The sequence below is a fragment of the Labrus mixtus genome, chromosome 23 (assembly GCF_963584025.1).
Source record: "Labrus mixtus chromosome 23, fLabMix1.1, whole genome shotgun sequence".
Lineage (NCBI taxonomy): Eukaryota > Metazoa > Chordata > Actinopteri > Labriformes > Labridae > Labrus > Labrus mixtus.
Genome location: NC_083634.1, coordinates 14323001 through 14341654, shown reverse-complemented (window position 1 = coordinate 14341654; position 18654 = coordinate 14323001). Strand labels below are relative to the sequence as shown.

Sequence of the window (18654 nt, the reverse complement as noted above, 5' to 3'; positions counted from 1 at the left end):
ATTCCTTTTTCTGTTTTTGTTTTTGGGGCATAAACAGGACAGAAATAACAGAGGTTAAAGCTCATGGCTGACAAGAAGCAGCCCCCAGGCTCAATTCTGGTGGGAAAGCAAACTAGCTTACGGCGTTAGCATACTGATTGTGTCTCTCTTTCTTTCTCAGGTTCTGAATCTAAGAAAGTAGAGGAGAAAACATGTCCGCCTTTTGGTGTTAGGTGGTTTACATTGTGAGTCAAAGGGATCTATTCACTCAATGACTGATAGATAACACTACGAGAACGCTGCACATGCTAATAGTTAGCAAGTATGTCAAGTTATGCTAGTTAAAGACATAATATTACGCCTAAAAGGTTACATGGCAAATGTGTTAGCAAACTGTTTCCTTGTTACACATGTAACAGAAGCCGTCTATTGGTCAAATATTCTTTCCCGTTTCATTATCTTATTAGTTTTTAGGTCCCGAGCAGACAAAAAAAAAAAGCTTTTTAGCTGATGAACTGTGAACTACTTTTCCAACTTTGTCCCGATAGATCGCTTGCATGAAATTAACTTCTTTTTTTTTTTTTTTTACCCCATTTACAAAATGTTTGAACTGGAAATAAACATAAGACTTCACATACACAAAAAAAAAGCAAAGTAGTGGTACATAAAACCAGCACAAACACCAAAAGACATCGGCCTAGAATTTCACAGTATTTTGATAATTTAATCATTATAGGTGATTCTGTTTCAGGTTATCTAAAGCCATTTGATCAATTAATTCATTATTTAGGTGGAAAATATTGAAAAGGGCGGCATTGTGAAAATGTACATATACTGAAAGGGGACGTTTTTTTGGTACCAATCACACGACTGAGGTCTATTAGCCCAGTGTTGATACAGGTCGTTGAAATTTGATCACTTTTTACTTTCTTAGAGTAACAACTAATTGATCAAGCTGGTGTCTATGGTCATGAAACTACCCAGAATGCCATGGAGTCCTTGATCATTAACCTATATTTGACTAATCTGAACATTAAAGACTCTATATAAGACACATATGACCTGCTATCCTCACGGTTTTATGTAAATAAATCCAACAGTTCAATCCTTCAAAGTAATGTTGATTGCATTTATAACACTGAATCTCAGTATTGTGTAGAAATGACCTTGTGTTTCTTAAGATGAAGCATTGTTCGGTGATAATTATCTGTAGCTAAAGTCAGGTTTTGATAGACAGTAAGTGGTCGAAAATGTGTGAAAGGATGATGAATTCATGTAGTACAAAGAGCTTGTTATGTTGAAAATCATATATAGAGTATTTCCAAATAAATCTCAGTGTGCAAACAAAACTCCTTTCTTTTTTAGTTGTCTTGTGATCCACCATCCTTTTTCAGCGGCTGCAATAACTCGTAAAAAAAAATAACCGACAGAGCTTTACACAAAAAATGCAATAATCATTTGGAAGTGGTTGTATTGATGTTCATGTCACAGGAACAAAAGACAAAAACAGGCGACAAAAACACAGAATGGAAAAAAAAGTGCATTCAAACTTGAAAAGGGACTGCATTGATATGGGATGTTAAGAATGGAAAAACATCGGAGTACCTGGTGATTAATGTTCAGATCTTACAAATGTCACATTAACTACTGAACACTGGACTTGGATCGGCTTTGACCGCCATGGGTCGAAAACCCAGACAGCCTGCAAGGACTGTATCAAAACTCCTAAAATAAACCTTTTGATTTGAGTAGAGTGGTGGCACTTACAATGTCATCTCCACGTTTTAAACTAACACTGTAAAGTGACCGAACTTGGTAAGCAGAACATACACGTGTACATAATGCAGACAAAGAGTGCAGCACAGCCAGAGGTGAACAAAGTGGGGATCTTTCATTCAGATTATTGAATGAATGGATAGATTAAAACAACCACAGACAGAAAAGTTGTTAAAATGTCATTGAAACAGATGATAGTTTACAAAGGCTGTGTGCGCGATGGGGAAATTCTCAGACAGACAGGCAGCCAGCGCTCTTTGAAGGAGGGAGGTGTGAGAAGGCAACACAAGAATCTCACCTAAAAATATCTGTTGTTGGAATCCCTTTTTGAAAAATTCATTCTCATCTCCTCCATCAACCCTCCTCCACTTCTCCCCACCTCCGTCCCTCTTCAGCACTTTTGGTCAGTAGTAAAAAGTCACCTTCAACTAAACATATACACAGAACACATAAACACAGAGTGCCATCATTAACCTTTCGGCAAGACAAGGAAAAAAAAAAAAAAAAACTTGACATTTTTGCCTTAAAGAAATCTCCAGTAATGGATAAAAATAGGGCGAGGCAGCACTGACATAAACACAGAATTTTAAATTAAAGTACCGTTAAGATTGTGCACATTAATGCAGAATTAAAAGCTTTGTCTAGAATATAGTATGAAAAAAAAACTGAGGGACCTGTTTGGCATATTTAAAAGAGCATATTCACACTTAAATGACATTTACACTATCTGTTTCCATGTGTCCTAATCTTTCTAGAAACAAGAACACTGTTTTTTTTAAAGCACGATATAATAGCCCTGGATGAAATCAAGAGGTAACTCTGAATTTTGAGGCTTCAGTTCAATTAACGCATCAGAAAACTGACTTCTGTAGACTTACGGTTAACTTTTACCTAAGTGGTGGCATTTTAAGGTGTCAACCACATTACACTAGCTAACGCTTAAACATTAAAAACTTGTCAAACGGAATAAAATCTACAGGTTTAGAGTTAAAAGAGGAAGGAATACCCTCATGCGTTGGCCTCATTTGGCGATTTGGACTAAGAATGTGAGTGCAGTGTTAAATTAAAATGTCATAGTGCAGCTTTAAATCATCGTGTAAAGACCTTCTCCTACAGTGGTGTTTCTATTTAAAAAGAATGTATTAAGTCCTTCCCCAGGCAGCAAAAGTGGCAAACGAACTGCTCCATGGACCCTCTCACACACACACACACATACACACACACACACTTAGCAGGCTCTTTCCATTAAGCAGGAAGTATTACTCTCCCCAAAAAGCAGATGTCTCATCAAGAGATTAACTTCTGGCCACACACACACACACACTGACACCCATACCCCGAGTTAAGTCATCTGCAATAGTGGTACAATGTTGTGGTTCTTTCTTAATGTGTGTATGTGGTCGGGTAAGATTGAATGCAAAGAGGATTTTAGAGTTGTTTAGCCTTGGAACCAATAAGCTGTGACTATGTGTGTAACATGCACACATACCTCAATGTTTGGATGCAACATTCATAAACGCCTCAGTAGAACATACAAGTCTGTGTGAGAAAATATATTACTTTAAACCTCCCTTGTTTACCCTCAGGCATACATACATACATGCATATGCAGTCACACACGGAGAGACGGTCCTTTCTGGACAGATTGATGTCTGGTTAACGCCCCTCATGCAACCTTGGCTGGATTTTGATTGGAGGTTACAGGTCAGGGCCGTTACACTGACCAATGACCCTGCACTTCCTTCTGCGACGGTTGTGTGCTCGAGTGTGTGTTCAGGTTCAGGTCGATAGAATCAAGCTAGATGAATGAAAAGCTGAAAAAATCCATTTAAAAAAATAAAAAAAAAAAATAAAAAAAAAAAGGTAATGCTGCAGCACCGCTTACTGGTCAGCTGCTGCCATTACAGCTAAAAACTGCAGCTTAAACGCCTCTACTCTTATAAATCAGCCCTCTTTCCCTTCACGTTCCTACCTGATACAGAATTTTGACTTTTCTATCTTTGATCATTTTTACTTGATAAAGTGGTAAAATGTGACATTGACATTTATTTGCAGCACTAATACATACCCTTAAGGATTTCCTTTTTACTATTTCCCATCTATTAGTAGGACATGACGCCCCCTAGAAACAATCTCATTGGTGAATTAGTGCTACCAAAAAAATATCAAAATATCTTACCCCTATGGTAATTGCTTGTGAGGCAGCCATTTCTTACCCCGCGGGAAAAAAGTGTGAAAAAAAGAAGGTTTGAGTTTTTACAAACAGAAAGTTTTAGGGAAAACAGTGTGAACATGGAGCTTGTGTTGTGGAAAAACCAGAGTGGAAATAAGGGAGAAAAAAAAAGTATCCAAGGATATGACATTAAAAGCAAAACAAAGACAAAAGAAAATGTAAAAAAAAAAAAAAAAAAAAAGAAAAAAGTTTGGTTATGATTTCTTCCAATAAAAGGCATGATGTGTCATCTGACAAAAACAGCTACGTAAAAACAATAAAGCTCTGTAGACAAGAACAAAACAGTCTGTAATAAAAAAAAAAAGGAATAAAATTAGTTAATAATTAATATCAGTACTATCCCTCAGTATAATCATTATAGACCCCTGTTGAATGTATTTAGATTTTTACAAGCAATGATTTTAACTGAACGACATCTCCGCCTCCGACAGGACCGGGGTGGTGGACGAGGAAGTGGAATCGGCCAATGAGGCTGTGCTATTGTCCATGCTCCTGTTCCAGGTGACGCGATTAGGTGTTGACGGGTACGAGGGCGTGGAGCAGTTGGAGGGCGGGCCCGAGCCAGAGCTGGGGCTGCTGTTATTGGACAAAGAAGAGCACAGGGCGTCCTTTCGGAGACCTTTGTTCTGGAGCTCCAAGTGCAGGTGCTGGCAGATCTCCTCGGGTAGTCTCTCACACTCCTCCTCCAGTTCTCTCTCCAGCTGAGACCGGAGCTGGAGTTTAAAAAAATAAATTAAAACTTCAAAAAAAGTTGTTGAAGCAAAAGAAACGAAAAGAAAGCAACAAAAAAATAATCTTGTGCTTGGTTCCTTTCTGAGTATTTTGCTAGTAACACGAGGTGATTAGCTTAGCTTAGCATTGAGACTTGAAGGAAGGGCAAACAGCTAGCGTGACTCACTCAACAGTTTTTAAGATATACATAACCTACTAAATGTTCTAAAGTCCACTACTTGCAATAATAATCAGGTTGTATGGGGACTTAAGTGCTTTGGATCAAAATATAATGATCTTAAATTGTAATTTCTTAAATACTGGTAATGTACTCCTAACAAAAACAAGGCTTTTTTAAAGGCTTTATATGCGATTTTTTGATCCAGCAGATGTCGCCCTTGAGCACCAGCATGAAAACAAAACAACTTGCGGTGCATTGTTGTGTTAGCATGCTAATGCTAGCGATCTTTATTGTGCTCGTATCTTCACACTGCATGTAAATTTACCTGAAATGAGCGTGATCTAGAAACACAGTTAAGCAGTGAGTACAGTATGTTATTCTCCTTTTCTCTAGTCCCTCAATTAAACAACTTTTATTCGCGAGGGGAGGAGTCAGCCGGCCGTCCCGGCGATGTAAACAAAGTGAAGATAGGACTCTGAAAACTCTGAAAACATCACAGACAGTGGGACTCTGGTGTTACACCCATTGTAGACAGTCATGACTCACAGAGTTATTTTCAGAGCAGATACTTGATTTATATTATATTTAAGTGTGAAAAATCACATAAAACCTTTAATGTTGTTGATAGATGTATTTTCTAAACTACAGACACAGCTGTGCAAGCCATTTTTCCCATGCTTCCAGTCTATACAGTATGCTAAAATGCTAAGCTAGGCTAACTTCATCCTGGCTATGTAATTCAAAGCGGTTATCAATCTTCTCATCTCACTCTGAGGAAAAAGAACAAAACACTTATTTTTTTTTAAATACTGAACTGTTTCTGTACTTCTGTAAGAGCAGCACATGTATCCATATTCATAGCCGCACAGCAAATTGTGTGTAACTGATACCATGTGGGAATTATCATACATCAATTAAAATGTTGTATGAATCCTGCTAAACTCAAATGAGATCTAGTAAGCTAAGCTAGTAAGCTATAGGAGGAGTTAAGATGTGTTTTTGTTTTGTTGATCTATTGGGACAGGATTTAAGGTTCTGCCTTTTTTTTCCTTGCTGCAAAATCATTGAATGTATTCAAAGGATTTATTTCATTTTCTTTCAAGGAATAAAATCAATAAATACATTATGCATTAGCTGAAGTTGCTTAGCTTAACACTGCTTTGTTTCTTCAGCTGTTGCTTTGTTATTTCTCTGTCACAAAAAGGTCAATAAGTGAGTAAGTGAGAGTTTGTTTTCTTTCAATGACAAACTGAATGACATCACTGTGTGTGTGTATGTGTGTGTGTATGTGTGTGTGTGTGTGTATGTGTGTGTTATTCAATGTGCTTGTTCTCACCAGAGGAAGTTCCTCATCTATGTGCTGCACGATCTCCCGCTGCCTCAGCATCAGCTTGTCCTGTCTCCTGGTCTGAGCCTCCTCCAGCTGGTGGGCAGGAAGGGAGGAAGATTTAGGGAAGCAGAAGGAAAGGTTAGAGGGAATAAGGATGAAGGGATAAAGATTTTTGGGGGGGACAGTAAGAGAAAAAGGGAATGCAGAGATCATATGAAAAGAAATTAAGGGGGGAAATGCGATGGAAAGCGGTAGGTTTGTGAAAAGAAAGAATTCAGTTTTTCAGGACAAGAAAAAAAGGATATAAGAGGATGAAGGAGGGAAGCAAGGTAACGTGGATTAGGAGGCGAACAGACAAAAAAAAAGGGGGGGAGGGAAAGAAGATAATGTGTTAGAGAAGAGGAGTAAAGTTGATGACAATAGCAGAAAAATGTACTCCTAAAGTACGTGACTGGCAGTTCTGAAGGAGTGCTGGTGATAAGAGAGCGTGTGCGTGTAGAAGTGTGTGCTTACCCTGCGGATTAAGGAGACAGAATCTTGAATGTGTTTCCTGTTGATCTCATTCAGCTCCCTACAGAGATAGAAGGACGCGAGAGAAGAATGGGAGGAAAGGAAAAGAGTCATTTCAAGTGAGGTCTGACTGCACGAAGGTCCGATTTGACGGGATTCATTTAAATCTCTAAGTGGAGACAAATGCATTTACGTCTCAGCCTTGTCTTTCTCGTGGCTTTTAGCTTCACTGATGCTGTTTTGTCGCTTCCTGTCCAGGATCTTCTGGAGCTCTTTCTTCTCCCTGCAGACACACAATTATAATTCCATTGTTCTATTCACATGCAGACCAGTAGCAAGTTTTGTCCTGGTGTTTTCCATTTTTTTTGAAGGCGCTTGTACACTCACAGACCAGGATTTAAAGTCAAAAAGAAACAAAACAGAAAGAAAAAAAAAAAACCCACTGTGGCATTCTTAATTCTAAAATAACAATTAAAAACAGAAGTCCCTTCGACAGTGACTCTGGGGTCCTGTGTTAACTTTTTTTTTTTTTTTAAATCAGAGCAAGGTGAAACAGCCACACTCACTTTTCGCAGGTCTCCCTGAGCTTCTTCAGCTGAGCTGCTTGGCATTCATGCGCCGTCTCCTTTAACTTCTGGATGGCCTGAAAACACACGGCAGCAGACGACGAGCTGTCAGCGAATCGCTGTGCAGATGTTCCACAGAAGTGCCACAAAATGTCTTGGCGGTCAGATACTGATGACGTTATGTAACGATTCACAGGAGGTACACAATGTTACTCCAAGTGTGTCCCCTTGCAAAAAGCAAATACAGTAAGTGTGTATGTACTGTAGCTTTTCATACACAGGCTTGTGTGTGTGTGTGTGTGTGTGTGTGTGTGTTTGTGTTCCTACCTCCTGCAGGTGTGTTTGTTGCTTCTGCCTCTCCAGTGTGTGAAGCTGCTGTCGGAGCATCAGCAGCTCTTGCATCTGCCATTCCCTCAGCTGGACACTCTGCTTCTCAATCTCCTGATCCAGCTCTGTCAGCTCACGCTGCACCGGCTCATGAGGTTCGCTGGACACAAACACAACAACATTCAGGTTGAGTGAACAGTAAGCATCATTTTGAAGAGAAACCTTCTCTACTATTAACACAGTGATTTTCTTTACTGTACCATATCTGAAGTCAAAGACATCTTAATTTGACAATTTGTCAAACAGCAAGCAGTAGACACACAATGACTAATACATGACATCACATTAAGTTCTTTAAAAGGCCAATAGGGACAGGGACCCAACAAGGTTTGAAGTCCTCTTCCTCCCTGTTACGTTGTATGCTATTTCGTCTCCCCCTGCTGGCCATGCTGTGTCCATGTTCACCTCGTTACCACGTCTGGTTTGTAGCTCGTGTTCATTGCCACAGACCATGAATCCATCTGTTCTTACTTTTTCCTGATGCTACGTTTGAGGTTTTTCTCCATCTGACTCCGTCTCCTCTGGGTGTCAGATTGAGCCTGGCTACTCCGACTCTTCTGCTCCTTGCTCAGATTCCACACCTGCCAGACACACACACAGGAGTTTGGTTTGCAGAGTCAGAAAATCTCAGACCCGTGGAGTACATATGAACGTAAACGCGAGTGTTTCCATACTGTCACACATCTGCTGTTCGTGCGTACCTTCTTGAGGTGTTTCTTGCGCAGCTCTTTGACTTCTTTGCTCTGTTTCTTCAGCAGCTTCAGGTAGTGCTTCTGCTGCTTCAGCTCCTCTATCGACTGAGCCTGGACGCCTAGGAGACAAAACGAAGAATTATGGCAAATCTCTTTTGTTATTTCCGGGGGTTAATCCGGCTACCGTCTACATGAATGAACCTACATGCAGCTCAATGTGACAAAACGAATCTGAGTTCAGTAATGTCAGACATGGACGCTCTGAAATGGCCTTACCTGCCAGAACACTGGCTATGAGGTCTTCCTTTGGACACTGAACTACACACACACACAGAAACACACACAAACACACAGACACACAAGGGAAAGGACATAAACAGTATGAATGAAATGGATGATGGGAAAATGAGCCAGACACAAACACCAGGAAACCAAGGGCATCCATGTAATGAACAAAATCGCTTGCATGGCTTCAGTGCATGAATAACATAGAAGTTTTTACATTTCCTGGTGACAAGAAACATTTTCTTATTACAGATTACAATGACTGGAGGCGTTATGTTATCTTATGTGAACTTAAATACGCTTACTCGCAGCAGGCTTACACATCATTACTTTACAAAGACTAATGCAAAGTAGAACCATATGAGTGCTATAGAACCTGCAGCCCTAATGACGAGCGGGATGAGATAACACAATGAATTACTGCTAGCATTACACGTAGCATCACTCCAGTATTCATCTTCAAAAGTGATATCAAATGTTTTTGAGTGACATGATCAGGGCTTTAAATTAACACCCGCCAATTGCGGGTAAAAAATCCCAGTGATGATCCCAGTTTGTTTTCATTGGACACATCTGCAAACAATGTTTGAGGTTGTGTGTCTGTAGTTTGAGGGTGTCGTTACCTGGTGCAGGTAACTTAATGATGTCAGCAGGGCAGTCATCCAATGAGCCCATGTGCTGGGTGTGGAAGTGGGGGGGTAGTTGACATCCTGGAATAACTTCACTGTCTCTCCTGGTGTCTCCCTCGTTGGGCTGGTTGGGGACGTGCTGAACAAAAGCGACAGACGGTTCAGAGTTAAAACACCTTCTGGTCCATCACACAGTTTGTTGGTTTCCACTCAGTAAAGTTTTTTTTTTTTTTTTAATAAAAAGGGGGGACGAGTAACCGACACACAGATTCTGAGCATGCAGTGAAGCAAGCTTTGAGTTTGTCTCTTACCTCACTGTTATCCTCTATGAGCACAGCCAGCTGTGTCTCTCTCTTGTGCAGCTGACTGATGTGCTTGATGGGGTTGGTCAGAGCCTCAGCGTACTCTGAGAAGACACACACAGAAACAGCCACACCAATTCAACAAGTCTGTACATCCTGGAACAACTGCAGAGCTGATTGACGTCTGTAGCCGTAAGTTCAAGTAAAATCTAAGGTCAAGGCTTTAAAAATAGCTTGACGCGGTCGTAAATGTGGCGCTCTTACCTTGGTGTTCATTGGGGATGTAGTCCTGAGCCTCGGTGTAAACCAGCAGAGTGGGCAAGAGAAGGGGCTGGTTGAGCTCATTCTTCAGGTTGATGTAGTGGTAGCCTAAAAGGCAATCAGAAGAAACAAAAATACAAATAAAAAAAGTGACTTCTGTTGATTTGATGATGGAAAGGTAAAGTTGCAGCAGCATGTCATTAAAACAATTTTCAAACTGATTGCAGATAAGAGGTACATCAGTGAAGAGAATTGTCTAAAGCCTGAGCTCTCAATGCCTCACTTTACAAGTGTGTTTATGTGTGTTTATGTGTGTTTAAGTGTGTTTGTGTGTGTGTGTGTGTGTGTGTGTACTGACCAGGTCTAATGGCTGACACAGGGAGAATCCGGTGTCCAATAAACTTGCCATTTTCTTCAAACACTGCCATCCTCAGAGAGGCCAGTGTCGGGAGGACCACCTATAGAGAGAGAGAGAGAGAGAGAGAGAGAGGGAGAGGGAGGGAAAGTGTTGAGAGGTGTTGGTGCGATTGGGGAGGTTATGAATGAATATATTAGTTCAAAAAAAGGACAAACATGGAAGTGTGTTAGAAAGATTTAATCCCCGTGTGCATGAGTTACCTTGTTAAACACAAACATTTCATCGTCCCAAACAGGATCCAGCGAGTTCCCATTGGATGTTTTAGTTCTGTACTTCCTCTTCGTATCAGCAGGAAGTCCAAATATGTCCACCTCCACGTACACGCCCACTTTTTTATCGGTCAGGAACTGTCCCGAGATCACCTGGTGGATGTTTAAATGACACGTTTGTTACCGTACCTCTTTCGACGGAAACCTTTCGACGTCCAAGTGATGACACGCGTCGCTCTTACCTTTATCTTCACGGTGTTGGCGACTATCCCGTCGACTATGTTCTCCGTGAAGGGGTCAAAGTGTTTGTCCGTCCTGCGCATGAACTCGGGCTTCAGCAGGTAGCCGCTGCGGCCGTTGTACTCGAACACACCCATGTTCAGCTGCATCGGGAGGTCTGGAAGATGGAAGAGAAGTTTGGAAAGATGTGGAGGGATTCAGTGGGACAAAGATGGAGATGCTTTAACTTAATCTCCATCAGGCTTGAATTATTATATAAGACTGAGAAGATTCTCAACGATCTACAGAAGAAATATTAATAACTTTATTTATATAGCACCTTTTAAAAACACAGGTTTACAAAGTGCTTTGACAAACAGCAAAAACAAGAACAAACTAAAGCAAACACAGAGGAACATAAACAACAGCAAGAACATAACAAATGCAAAATACTAAAAATAATTAAATACAATTCAACAGAAAAGAACCCAAAGTGCACGATACCCAACAGACATATATAACCCGACCATCACAAGAACCTTCATAAGAACCCAGGCAACACAAGAACCCAACAACACGAGCTGAGACCAAGAGGAACCAAAGATTTAAAAAGATGTAAGAAACTAAAAGAGATAAAAGCAAATCAAAAGATAACAGTAATAAGAAGGTAAGAGCAGAAAAAGAAATAGAAACAAGTGGTTAAAGGATCAAAAAACCCAAAACTATAATATTAATAAAAATAAAAAGTTAATATAAATATGAAACATAAATAGACAAAGTAAGTAAGATAAGAAATTACCAAGTTAAAACGAGGAAGAGGAGATTAAGATATGAGCATAAATACGAGATAAGACCATAAATAAAAGGACATTAAGAAGTAAAAGAAGATAAAACTTTCTGTTGTCAGAGACTTAAAAATGTTCCTCAAATTGAGTCAAAAAATAAGAATTTAAAGATGAAAAAGTGACAATTGGCAAAGCACATCTCTTTATGATTTGGAATTTCAAATGAAGGAACTATATATTGATATCTCAGAAAGAAATATGTGAAAAAAAAAAATGTCCTGTATATATCCTGCACTCCAGAGGCCACCTGAGGCTGAAACGACAGATCTTACCCAGGGTCTGGAAGTTTAGCGCCACCATCTGGCAGCCCACATTCCAGAAGAGCTGAGGCATGTAGTTGGAGCTGTCCACCCTGGTTCCTTTAGGGTAGATTCTGCTCAGCTGATTCTTATTGTACCTGGAGGAGTGCTGTTTAAGGACCAGACACTGTGAACGTGAAGAATGTGTGTTTCATTTGTAATGAGATGCTTTTTAAAAATGTCATTTTCTAAAAACTAGAATGATTCTGAAAGTAGCATTCCCTCAGTGCTACGTCTACACTTAACCCCTCGCCTCTGTGCTCCGTCAAAAGCCACCCCCCCCCCCTCACTTACATGAGGGTCGTCTCAGCCAGTAAGTAAACACTAAACTTTATCATAATAAAAGTTCCTTTTTCAGAGCACATGAGTTATGAATTTCTGTCAGGATCTAAAGACACTTTCAACCCAAATCTTAAAAAGGATATCTGGAGGAAATGACCAACCCTGCCTTTAATTGTGTTAAAAGATCAAAAGTCAGACTAAGCTATGTTTCTTTTTTTTTTTTTTTTTAAGCCTTCAAAGCGTTTCTCTGTACTCACTACTTTCAATCTCCCTGGTGAGTTCAGTGCAACAAAAAAAAAAAAAAAAAAAGGAATTTGAACACAACGCCGACAATGCTAATAAAAACAAACTTGTAAAAGAAGCGCAAGTTTTTCCAAAGGGACGGCAAACTCTGCAGGATACTCCACAAACTCGATGGGGGAGCTCTTCAGGGTGTCCATGCCTTTGGTTTCCACGAATGAGGACATTTCAAAGAACTTCCTCCTCTCTGGCGGACAGAGTGACAGACGAGAGGATTAGCCTTTCTGCTTAACGACGCCTTAACAATAATAACGCTTTCACACAAACTCACTTCACTCTGTGTCGTCTAAAATAGTTTGGATTCTGTCCCTTCCACGCACACTTACTGTTTGCCACCTCAAAGCTCTTGAACTTGACAGGTTCGATGTAGTTGACGAGGCCGGACATCTCCTCTGTGGCGTTCACTTCACTGCTGGCTGTACCCTGAAGGAGGCAGGTCAATCCGTCAATCAGCCCAATCGAGACAGTCACAGTCACTCACTGGAGGACTCTTACCTCATCAGAGTTCGGCTTTTTCAGTTCGGTCACTGGTTCATCCTCCTCATCCTCCTCGCTTTCTCCTTCTCCTCCTGCATTGATGCGAATATTAAACTTCAATAACTTCACTCTGCTGGCACTCTCTCTCTCTCTCTCTCTGTCATCGTGATTGTCATCCTTTTTTTTTTTTTTTTGACCCACCTATGGACTTGCGAGGCTCCGATTCTTTGACCATCCTCTCAGCCAGTTTCTCCTCCCCGTTGGACAAGAGCTGACCCGCCTCGCTCTCATTTAAAGGACAATCTACAAAGGCAAAAGCAATCGTTAGATTTAGGTTGGCAACTTGAAATCAGTTTTTGGTTTTTTTTGGCAGAAATGTGTGAAGCAAGACGTCCTTTTTTTTTTTTTTTTATCCTTCAAAGTTCTGTGTGCCCAGACTTGATTTAGCCGTCACACTTCATTCAAAAACGACAGTCCAAGTTTTCATCCTCCAGGACGAGGAAAGCTCATTTCATCTCATCGTTACAACTAGATTTGAGTAATTAAGAAGTAAGAATCTGCTGCTGCATCTGTGAATTATTTGCCCCGCATGCAAGAGCACTCGGGTAGCACGTCTGCGCTCACCGTTGTGGGGCGACGACTGCTCCTCCTGCTCTCTGCGTCGTATGCTGCCGCCGCTCGAGGGTCGGTGGTGGTGGTGGTGCTTCTTCTTGTTTTTAATGAGAATCTTTCCGAGCATCTCCTGCGGCGTGGGGAGAGGCTGACCGGGATCCAGCTGAAGGGCGCACAAAAGCGAGAGCGTTTCATTTCATTTCAGCTCAAAACTGATTCGCGAGACTGTGAGACGGACAGATCTGGGAAACCAGGCGGGTAAGCAAAACAAAAAAAAAAAACCTTCACAGGACATTCAAATATCATAAATAACGCGTGCAGGTCAAGCTGGCCCTCCGTGGGCAAAAAAACGGAACCTAATGAAGAAACGGTTGCAGATTTATGCCTTGCCAATACGTGCGTCTTATGAAACAGGTTTCTCAGAATAATTACTTCTTATTTCTTAACAGTAAAGCATGTTTCTCTTACATGTGCACCGAATGAAAAACTATTTATCGGTTGAACTAATTTTTGATTCCAGGGGAGTTCTTAGGTAAACAGGATAAAGAGACGTACTAATTCATCATGCTGAAGTGATGGTTTACAAGTTTAATGACAACATGAGCGTGGAGTCAAAGGACGACCTCGTGTTGTTTATTAACCTGGAGAAAGAGCAGTGACATCTTTAACTGAAAAGCATTTACTTTTGGACAAAGACGGAGTATCTGTACGACCTGACCGGGTCATCCGTCTTACCGGGTATTTCTCCAGAGGGTCAATGAGCAGAGCGTCTCCAAAGATGGTCCTGCAGTACTCGGCCATTTTGGCTTGCTGCTTCGCTCTGGCAAAAGATGAGACACGGGTTAGTTGTGATAAGATTTTTTTTTTTTTTTTTTTTTCATTAATTTAGACGAGAAAAACATGTCGGGGGGGCCCTGTGGCCAAACAAACTGGGACGATCTGAATCCCCGCGCTGACTTCCTGAATGACTTACGAGTCGACGTGGTTCTCGAAGGACAGGATGACGGGGTACGGCGAGGTCTTGAAAGCGCTCTCTGCTATCGCCTCGATCACCTCCTGCACACCAGGAGAGAATGAAGACGTGACAACAACTCCAATCTTTACGCTCTTTATGCTAAATCAAAGAGTCAGTTTGTTACATCTTAATGACTCCTAAAATCAAAACCTAAAAGCTAATAGCTTTTGAAATCAAGCAGCACAGCTTAGCCATATTTACACAGCTTAAAACAGAGAGGCTTTTTTTCTAAGAGGGTAAAATATCTTTGTTATTATGGCTGAATAAACTCTCTTCTGCTTGTTCGATCTGCCTTCATATTCAGCATTTTTAATCCGCCGATCAAACTTCACATACACGCTGAGGTGAAGAGTTAAAAAAAACAAACATGTTAACCGTTCTTTAAATCTTTTAACAGCTGGTGGACGTAAATAGCTGTAGCCTGTCAGAGCTTTATCACATACACATAAAAGTCAATGAACCATTATTTATGATGTGAACCTGTTAACCGTCCAATCCTTGTTGTGAAGAGAGTAAAAACTTTCCTGAATACGTGATTTACTGAATCATTTCCATATGGTGCTGGCTACATTTAGAGCGGGAAAACTGTGGTTATGTGAGGGTGAAATCTATCATGAACATCTGATAGAAAAAAATGCTGTGCAGTAAATGTTACACAACAGGAATCATTTCGACCAAAAACATGAATCAATATTTGGGACAAACAGTTTCAAGGGAGCGGTCCTGGATGCTCAAAAAAATAGATCAGATGAATGATAAGGAGCGGCACCTTAAAAGGGATCTCAGTGGTCATGGTGAACCCGTGGGTGATGTAGGGCTCCTCGTCTTGCGGCCGGCCCTTCCAGCAGTCCAGCTCCACACAGCGACAGCCGGTCAGCAGCACCTGCCTGTACATCTCCACCGACGACAGGCCGGTCAGCTGACCCACTGCGGGACGACAGACAGACAGACGGAGGGAGGGGAGGGAGGGAGGGAAAGTTGTAGCTCCAAAACTTTTGAGAATAAATCTGGATGAAGCACGTGACTCGTGCGCGTAGCCCTGTTAGATCTAAAAGGTTTGTGAGCCCTGCGAGCGCGCTTCATACCCGTGAGGTACGTGTTGTGCGAGGAGTTGATGAAGTAGTGCGACAGCGGCTGGTTCATGTCGTCGATGACATCCAGCCGCTCTGGAGGGACGATGCTGTTTTCTTCTCCTCCCAGATAGCGAGTGAAAGCCTGCAGACTGATCTGGTCTGCAAACAAAACAAAAAAAAAGAGAGAGAGAGTTTACTCAGTATCAAACTTTACAAGTTTAAGTGAACAGACAGAAATCAACCTGCGATCAGAATAACTACTGTAGATTAAGTTGTTACGGTTCAAAAGCTGGAAGACGCCAAATAAGATGACATCATGTGCTCTTTTAGTAAACTGGCCAAAAAGAGCAAACGGCTCCAGTTTCAGGACAAACAAGCGGCTTAGAGGGAGCGCCGGGTTAGTCGTGAACATCATGGGCTGGACACAGGATCGGTTTACAGATTTTGGCTTAACAGCGTCCTAGCAGAGCCACTTAAGGTAGCCCAGGCTCTGTTTACGCTTTCCCGGTTTTTGTACAGTTTATCCACAAGTGACCAGAGGAAGGAACTCTGGAGGATTACCGTCAGTGACTCCCGCATTTTAGGATGTTTTGTGGAAGGTTAAATGATACAGGCTCAGCGTGGTCAAGGATAGTAGAGGAAGAGGAAAACCACTTAGCTGCAATAAAAAGGTCAAAGGAAACAAACATCTACGAGTCCGTAATTACCCCGAGTCCAGCTGCAGCTCGGGAACTTTTTGCTTTGGGACAAACAGATAAGATCTTCAAGGAGCAAAAAGCACCTGATTTGTGTGTTTTGTCTCGTTGTCCTTTAAAAACGCAATTATCTTAACTGCCTTCGTTCTCTCAGACATTGCCTTGAGGCCAGGTAATAGTGGGCGTCACAAAACCTTATTCAGCATACTAAGGGAGTAAGACAAAGCGTCATATTTGGCAGCAGATTTGACATGATCCTGATGACTTGCTGCTCAATGAAGAGCTACCAGACAGAACGCTTAACATTTAAAGTTATTATTATTATTATGTAAGGTCTTTTACTTAAGCAGGGTCTTAAAGGGTCCCTGTATTCTGGTCTCTTCTTTGAATCCTTAGGAAGCACGTTTTGCCAAACAAAGATCCGGTGCAGATTTGTAGTTTTCTGAGATAACTATGTGGTAATGAAATGTTTTACGCTCCTCTGGACGGAAGCAGCCGAACACCAGAGATTTAAGTAAACGATAATTAGAAGTAGCTGACCTCTCTCCAGCTGGCTGGCGTTGGTCTCGTATTTCTCCATGGTCTGTCGGACCTGGTCTATCTTCAGCGGTGGGTACAGCACCTCGTTCAGTCGGGAGTCTCGCTGCCTGCGGTTGATGAAGTCCATCAGCTGGTCCAGAGAGATGAAAGGCTTCCCCTTCGAGCCACTGCGGCAACAAACAAAAAAAAAAAACGTTTACTGGAAAAAATATTGCCTATTGCTACTGAGGTGAAGATGGTTAACATTACAAGTGATCCTAAATATAAGGAGAGCATCTTCATGACAGGACTTAGGGTTGGGCTTTGGATTTCATTTGGGCTCAATAAAGCTGACGTAAAGCAGCAAATGTTTGTCAAAGTGTGTCACATACCTTTCCACAAAGATGCTTTGTATCTCAGGCCGGAGACAGAGGCTGGCAAGAAACTTCTGGAAGGCCTCCCACGTGAAATCGTCTGGCTTGAGTCCCTCCGCCTGAGAGAGAACCGAGAGAATCGCGTTGAAAGATATGAAATGAAAATAAGCGAAAGGCCTGATCATTCAGAGACATTTGAGCTGCCTTAGGGTACACATTAACATCCAGCTAACTACCACTGGACGCAAATGAATTCAACTGTGAATAACTGTAATCGCTGCAGGCTGCCAATTCATGTCCTGAAATCTGTCTAAATGTGTTTTTCCTGTTTAACCAGTAGGAGGCACCAGAGCATGGCTAGACGAGGAGAAATGCTGACAGTGCAGTTTGCAAAATCTGGTCTCTTGTCCAAAAAGAAATGTCTTGTGACTGCAGCAAACTGATCCTTTTTTTTTTTTTTTTTTGAGCGAGAGAGAGAGATTGAACCAACTGTTGACACACAGGAAACCTTGTTTTACCGCCCTAACCACCGTCCTCTGGTCCGTTATGCTGCACAGACAAGCTAAAGCTAGCTGTGTTGACGTGCAAATAGAAGAAAAGCATTACTCGTGTTTTAAACGGACCCCGAGGATAAAAAAAAGAATAAAGAATTCAGTCTGATTTTTTTGCGTCTACACCTCTGTGGTCGACTCAGTCAGTAAAAAAAAAAAAATAGTGGTAGAGTCGGTCGTCTCTGCACGGTATGGTTGGGGTTATGATCCTCAGCTCCTGCAGCCACAGGAGTGAGTTAAGGAGTTAAGGAAGTGTCCTAGAGCAGGACTCTGAACCCAGCCATGTGCGAATGAGATCAGTCAATACTGATGGGCCCTCTATTGTTGCACTGAAAAAAAATTTCCTTTTCTCCAACCTGTCTTCCATGTGTGCATCTCGTAATCTTAAACCATAAGTCAGATTTTCCCTTATCTACATTTTTCAAACTATCTCTATTCATGTTCTTGGGTAGGGGGATCCACTTTACCCCCCTGGCTCAGAGTTAAATGAGAAAATGAATACCATTCCTGTGTCTGTAAGGTAAATATCAATGCTCTCCCATCAGCCAGGTAGCTTAGCTTAGCTTAGTTTAGCACTAAGAGTGTTAAAGGAACATCATACCGTACTGGACCAGTGACCAAAACTTAAACATGTTGGATTTGTGTTGAAAGACATTAAAATACTCGTATCTGTAGGTTACACTTCAATGCTAAAGCTTTTTTCTATTTTGGCTTCCTTAAATTGCAACGGCATGTAAAGAATGTTCTGCAACGACCCGGGGTGACTGGACTGAGTTGTGACTTTTCTCATGTATGGAGGACCACGAGAGAGCGCACACACACACACACACACACACACACACACACACACACACACACACACACACACACACACACACACACACACACACACACACACACACACACACACACACACACACACAC

At 41.5% G+C, this 18654-nt stretch overlaps 1 protein-coding gene and 1 long non-coding RNA gene across 2 annotated transcripts in view; one reads left to right on the top strand and one right to left on the bottom strand.

The window, feature by feature from the left end:
* Positions 1-18654, top strand: part of LOC132958992 (uncharacterized) — a 195624-nt gene that overhangs the window by 111062 nt on the left and 65908 nt on the right. The window lies entirely within an intron of this gene.
* plcb3 (phospholipase C, beta 3 (phosphatidylinositol-specific)) overlaps positions 1434-18654 on the bottom strand; it is a 50598-nt gene continuing 33377 nt past the window's right edge. Inside the window, exons 8-35 of the mRNA XM_061032067.1 lie at positions 17198-17298; positions 16827-16993; positions 15604-15750; positions 15288-15445; positions 14477-14559; positions 14239-14323; positions 13516-13666; positions 13093-13194; positions 12910-12983; positions 12741-12837; positions 12517-12601; positions 11806-11930; positions 10712-10866; positions 10461-10622; positions 10201-10300; positions 9846-9950; positions 9591-9685; positions 9274-9418; positions 8642-8683; positions 8375-8484; positions 8145-8254; positions 7614-7773; positions 7287-7363; positions 6914-7003; positions 6724-6781; positions 6217-6303; positions 3372-4701; positions 1434-3336 (exon numbers count right to left, since the gene is read on the bottom strand). Coding sequence (XP_060888050.1) covers positions 4390-4701; positions 6217-6303; positions 6724-6781; positions 6914-7003; positions 7287-7363; positions 7614-7773; positions 8145-8254; positions 8375-8484; positions 8642-8683; positions 9274-9418; positions 9591-9685; positions 9846-9950; positions 10201-10300; positions 10461-10622; positions 10712-10866; positions 11806-11930; positions 12517-12601; positions 12741-12837; positions 12910-12983; positions 13093-13194; positions 13516-13666; positions 14239-14323; positions 14477-14559; positions 15288-15445; positions 15604-15750; positions 16827-16993; positions 17198-17298 — 3183 coding nt within the window. The 3' untranslated portion in view covers positions 1434-3336; positions 3372-4389. The remainder of the gene's footprint in view (positions 3337-3371; positions 4702-6216; positions 6304-6723; positions 6782-6913; positions 7004-7286; positions 7364-7613; positions 7774-8144; positions 8255-8374; positions 8485-8641; positions 8684-9273; positions 9419-9590; positions 9686-9845; positions 9951-10200; positions 10301-10460; positions 10623-10711; positions 10867-11805; positions 11931-12516; positions 12602-12740; positions 12838-12909; positions 12984-13092; positions 13195-13515; positions 13667-14238; positions 14324-14476; positions 14560-15287; positions 15446-15603; positions 15751-16826; positions 16994-17197; positions 17299-18654) is intronic.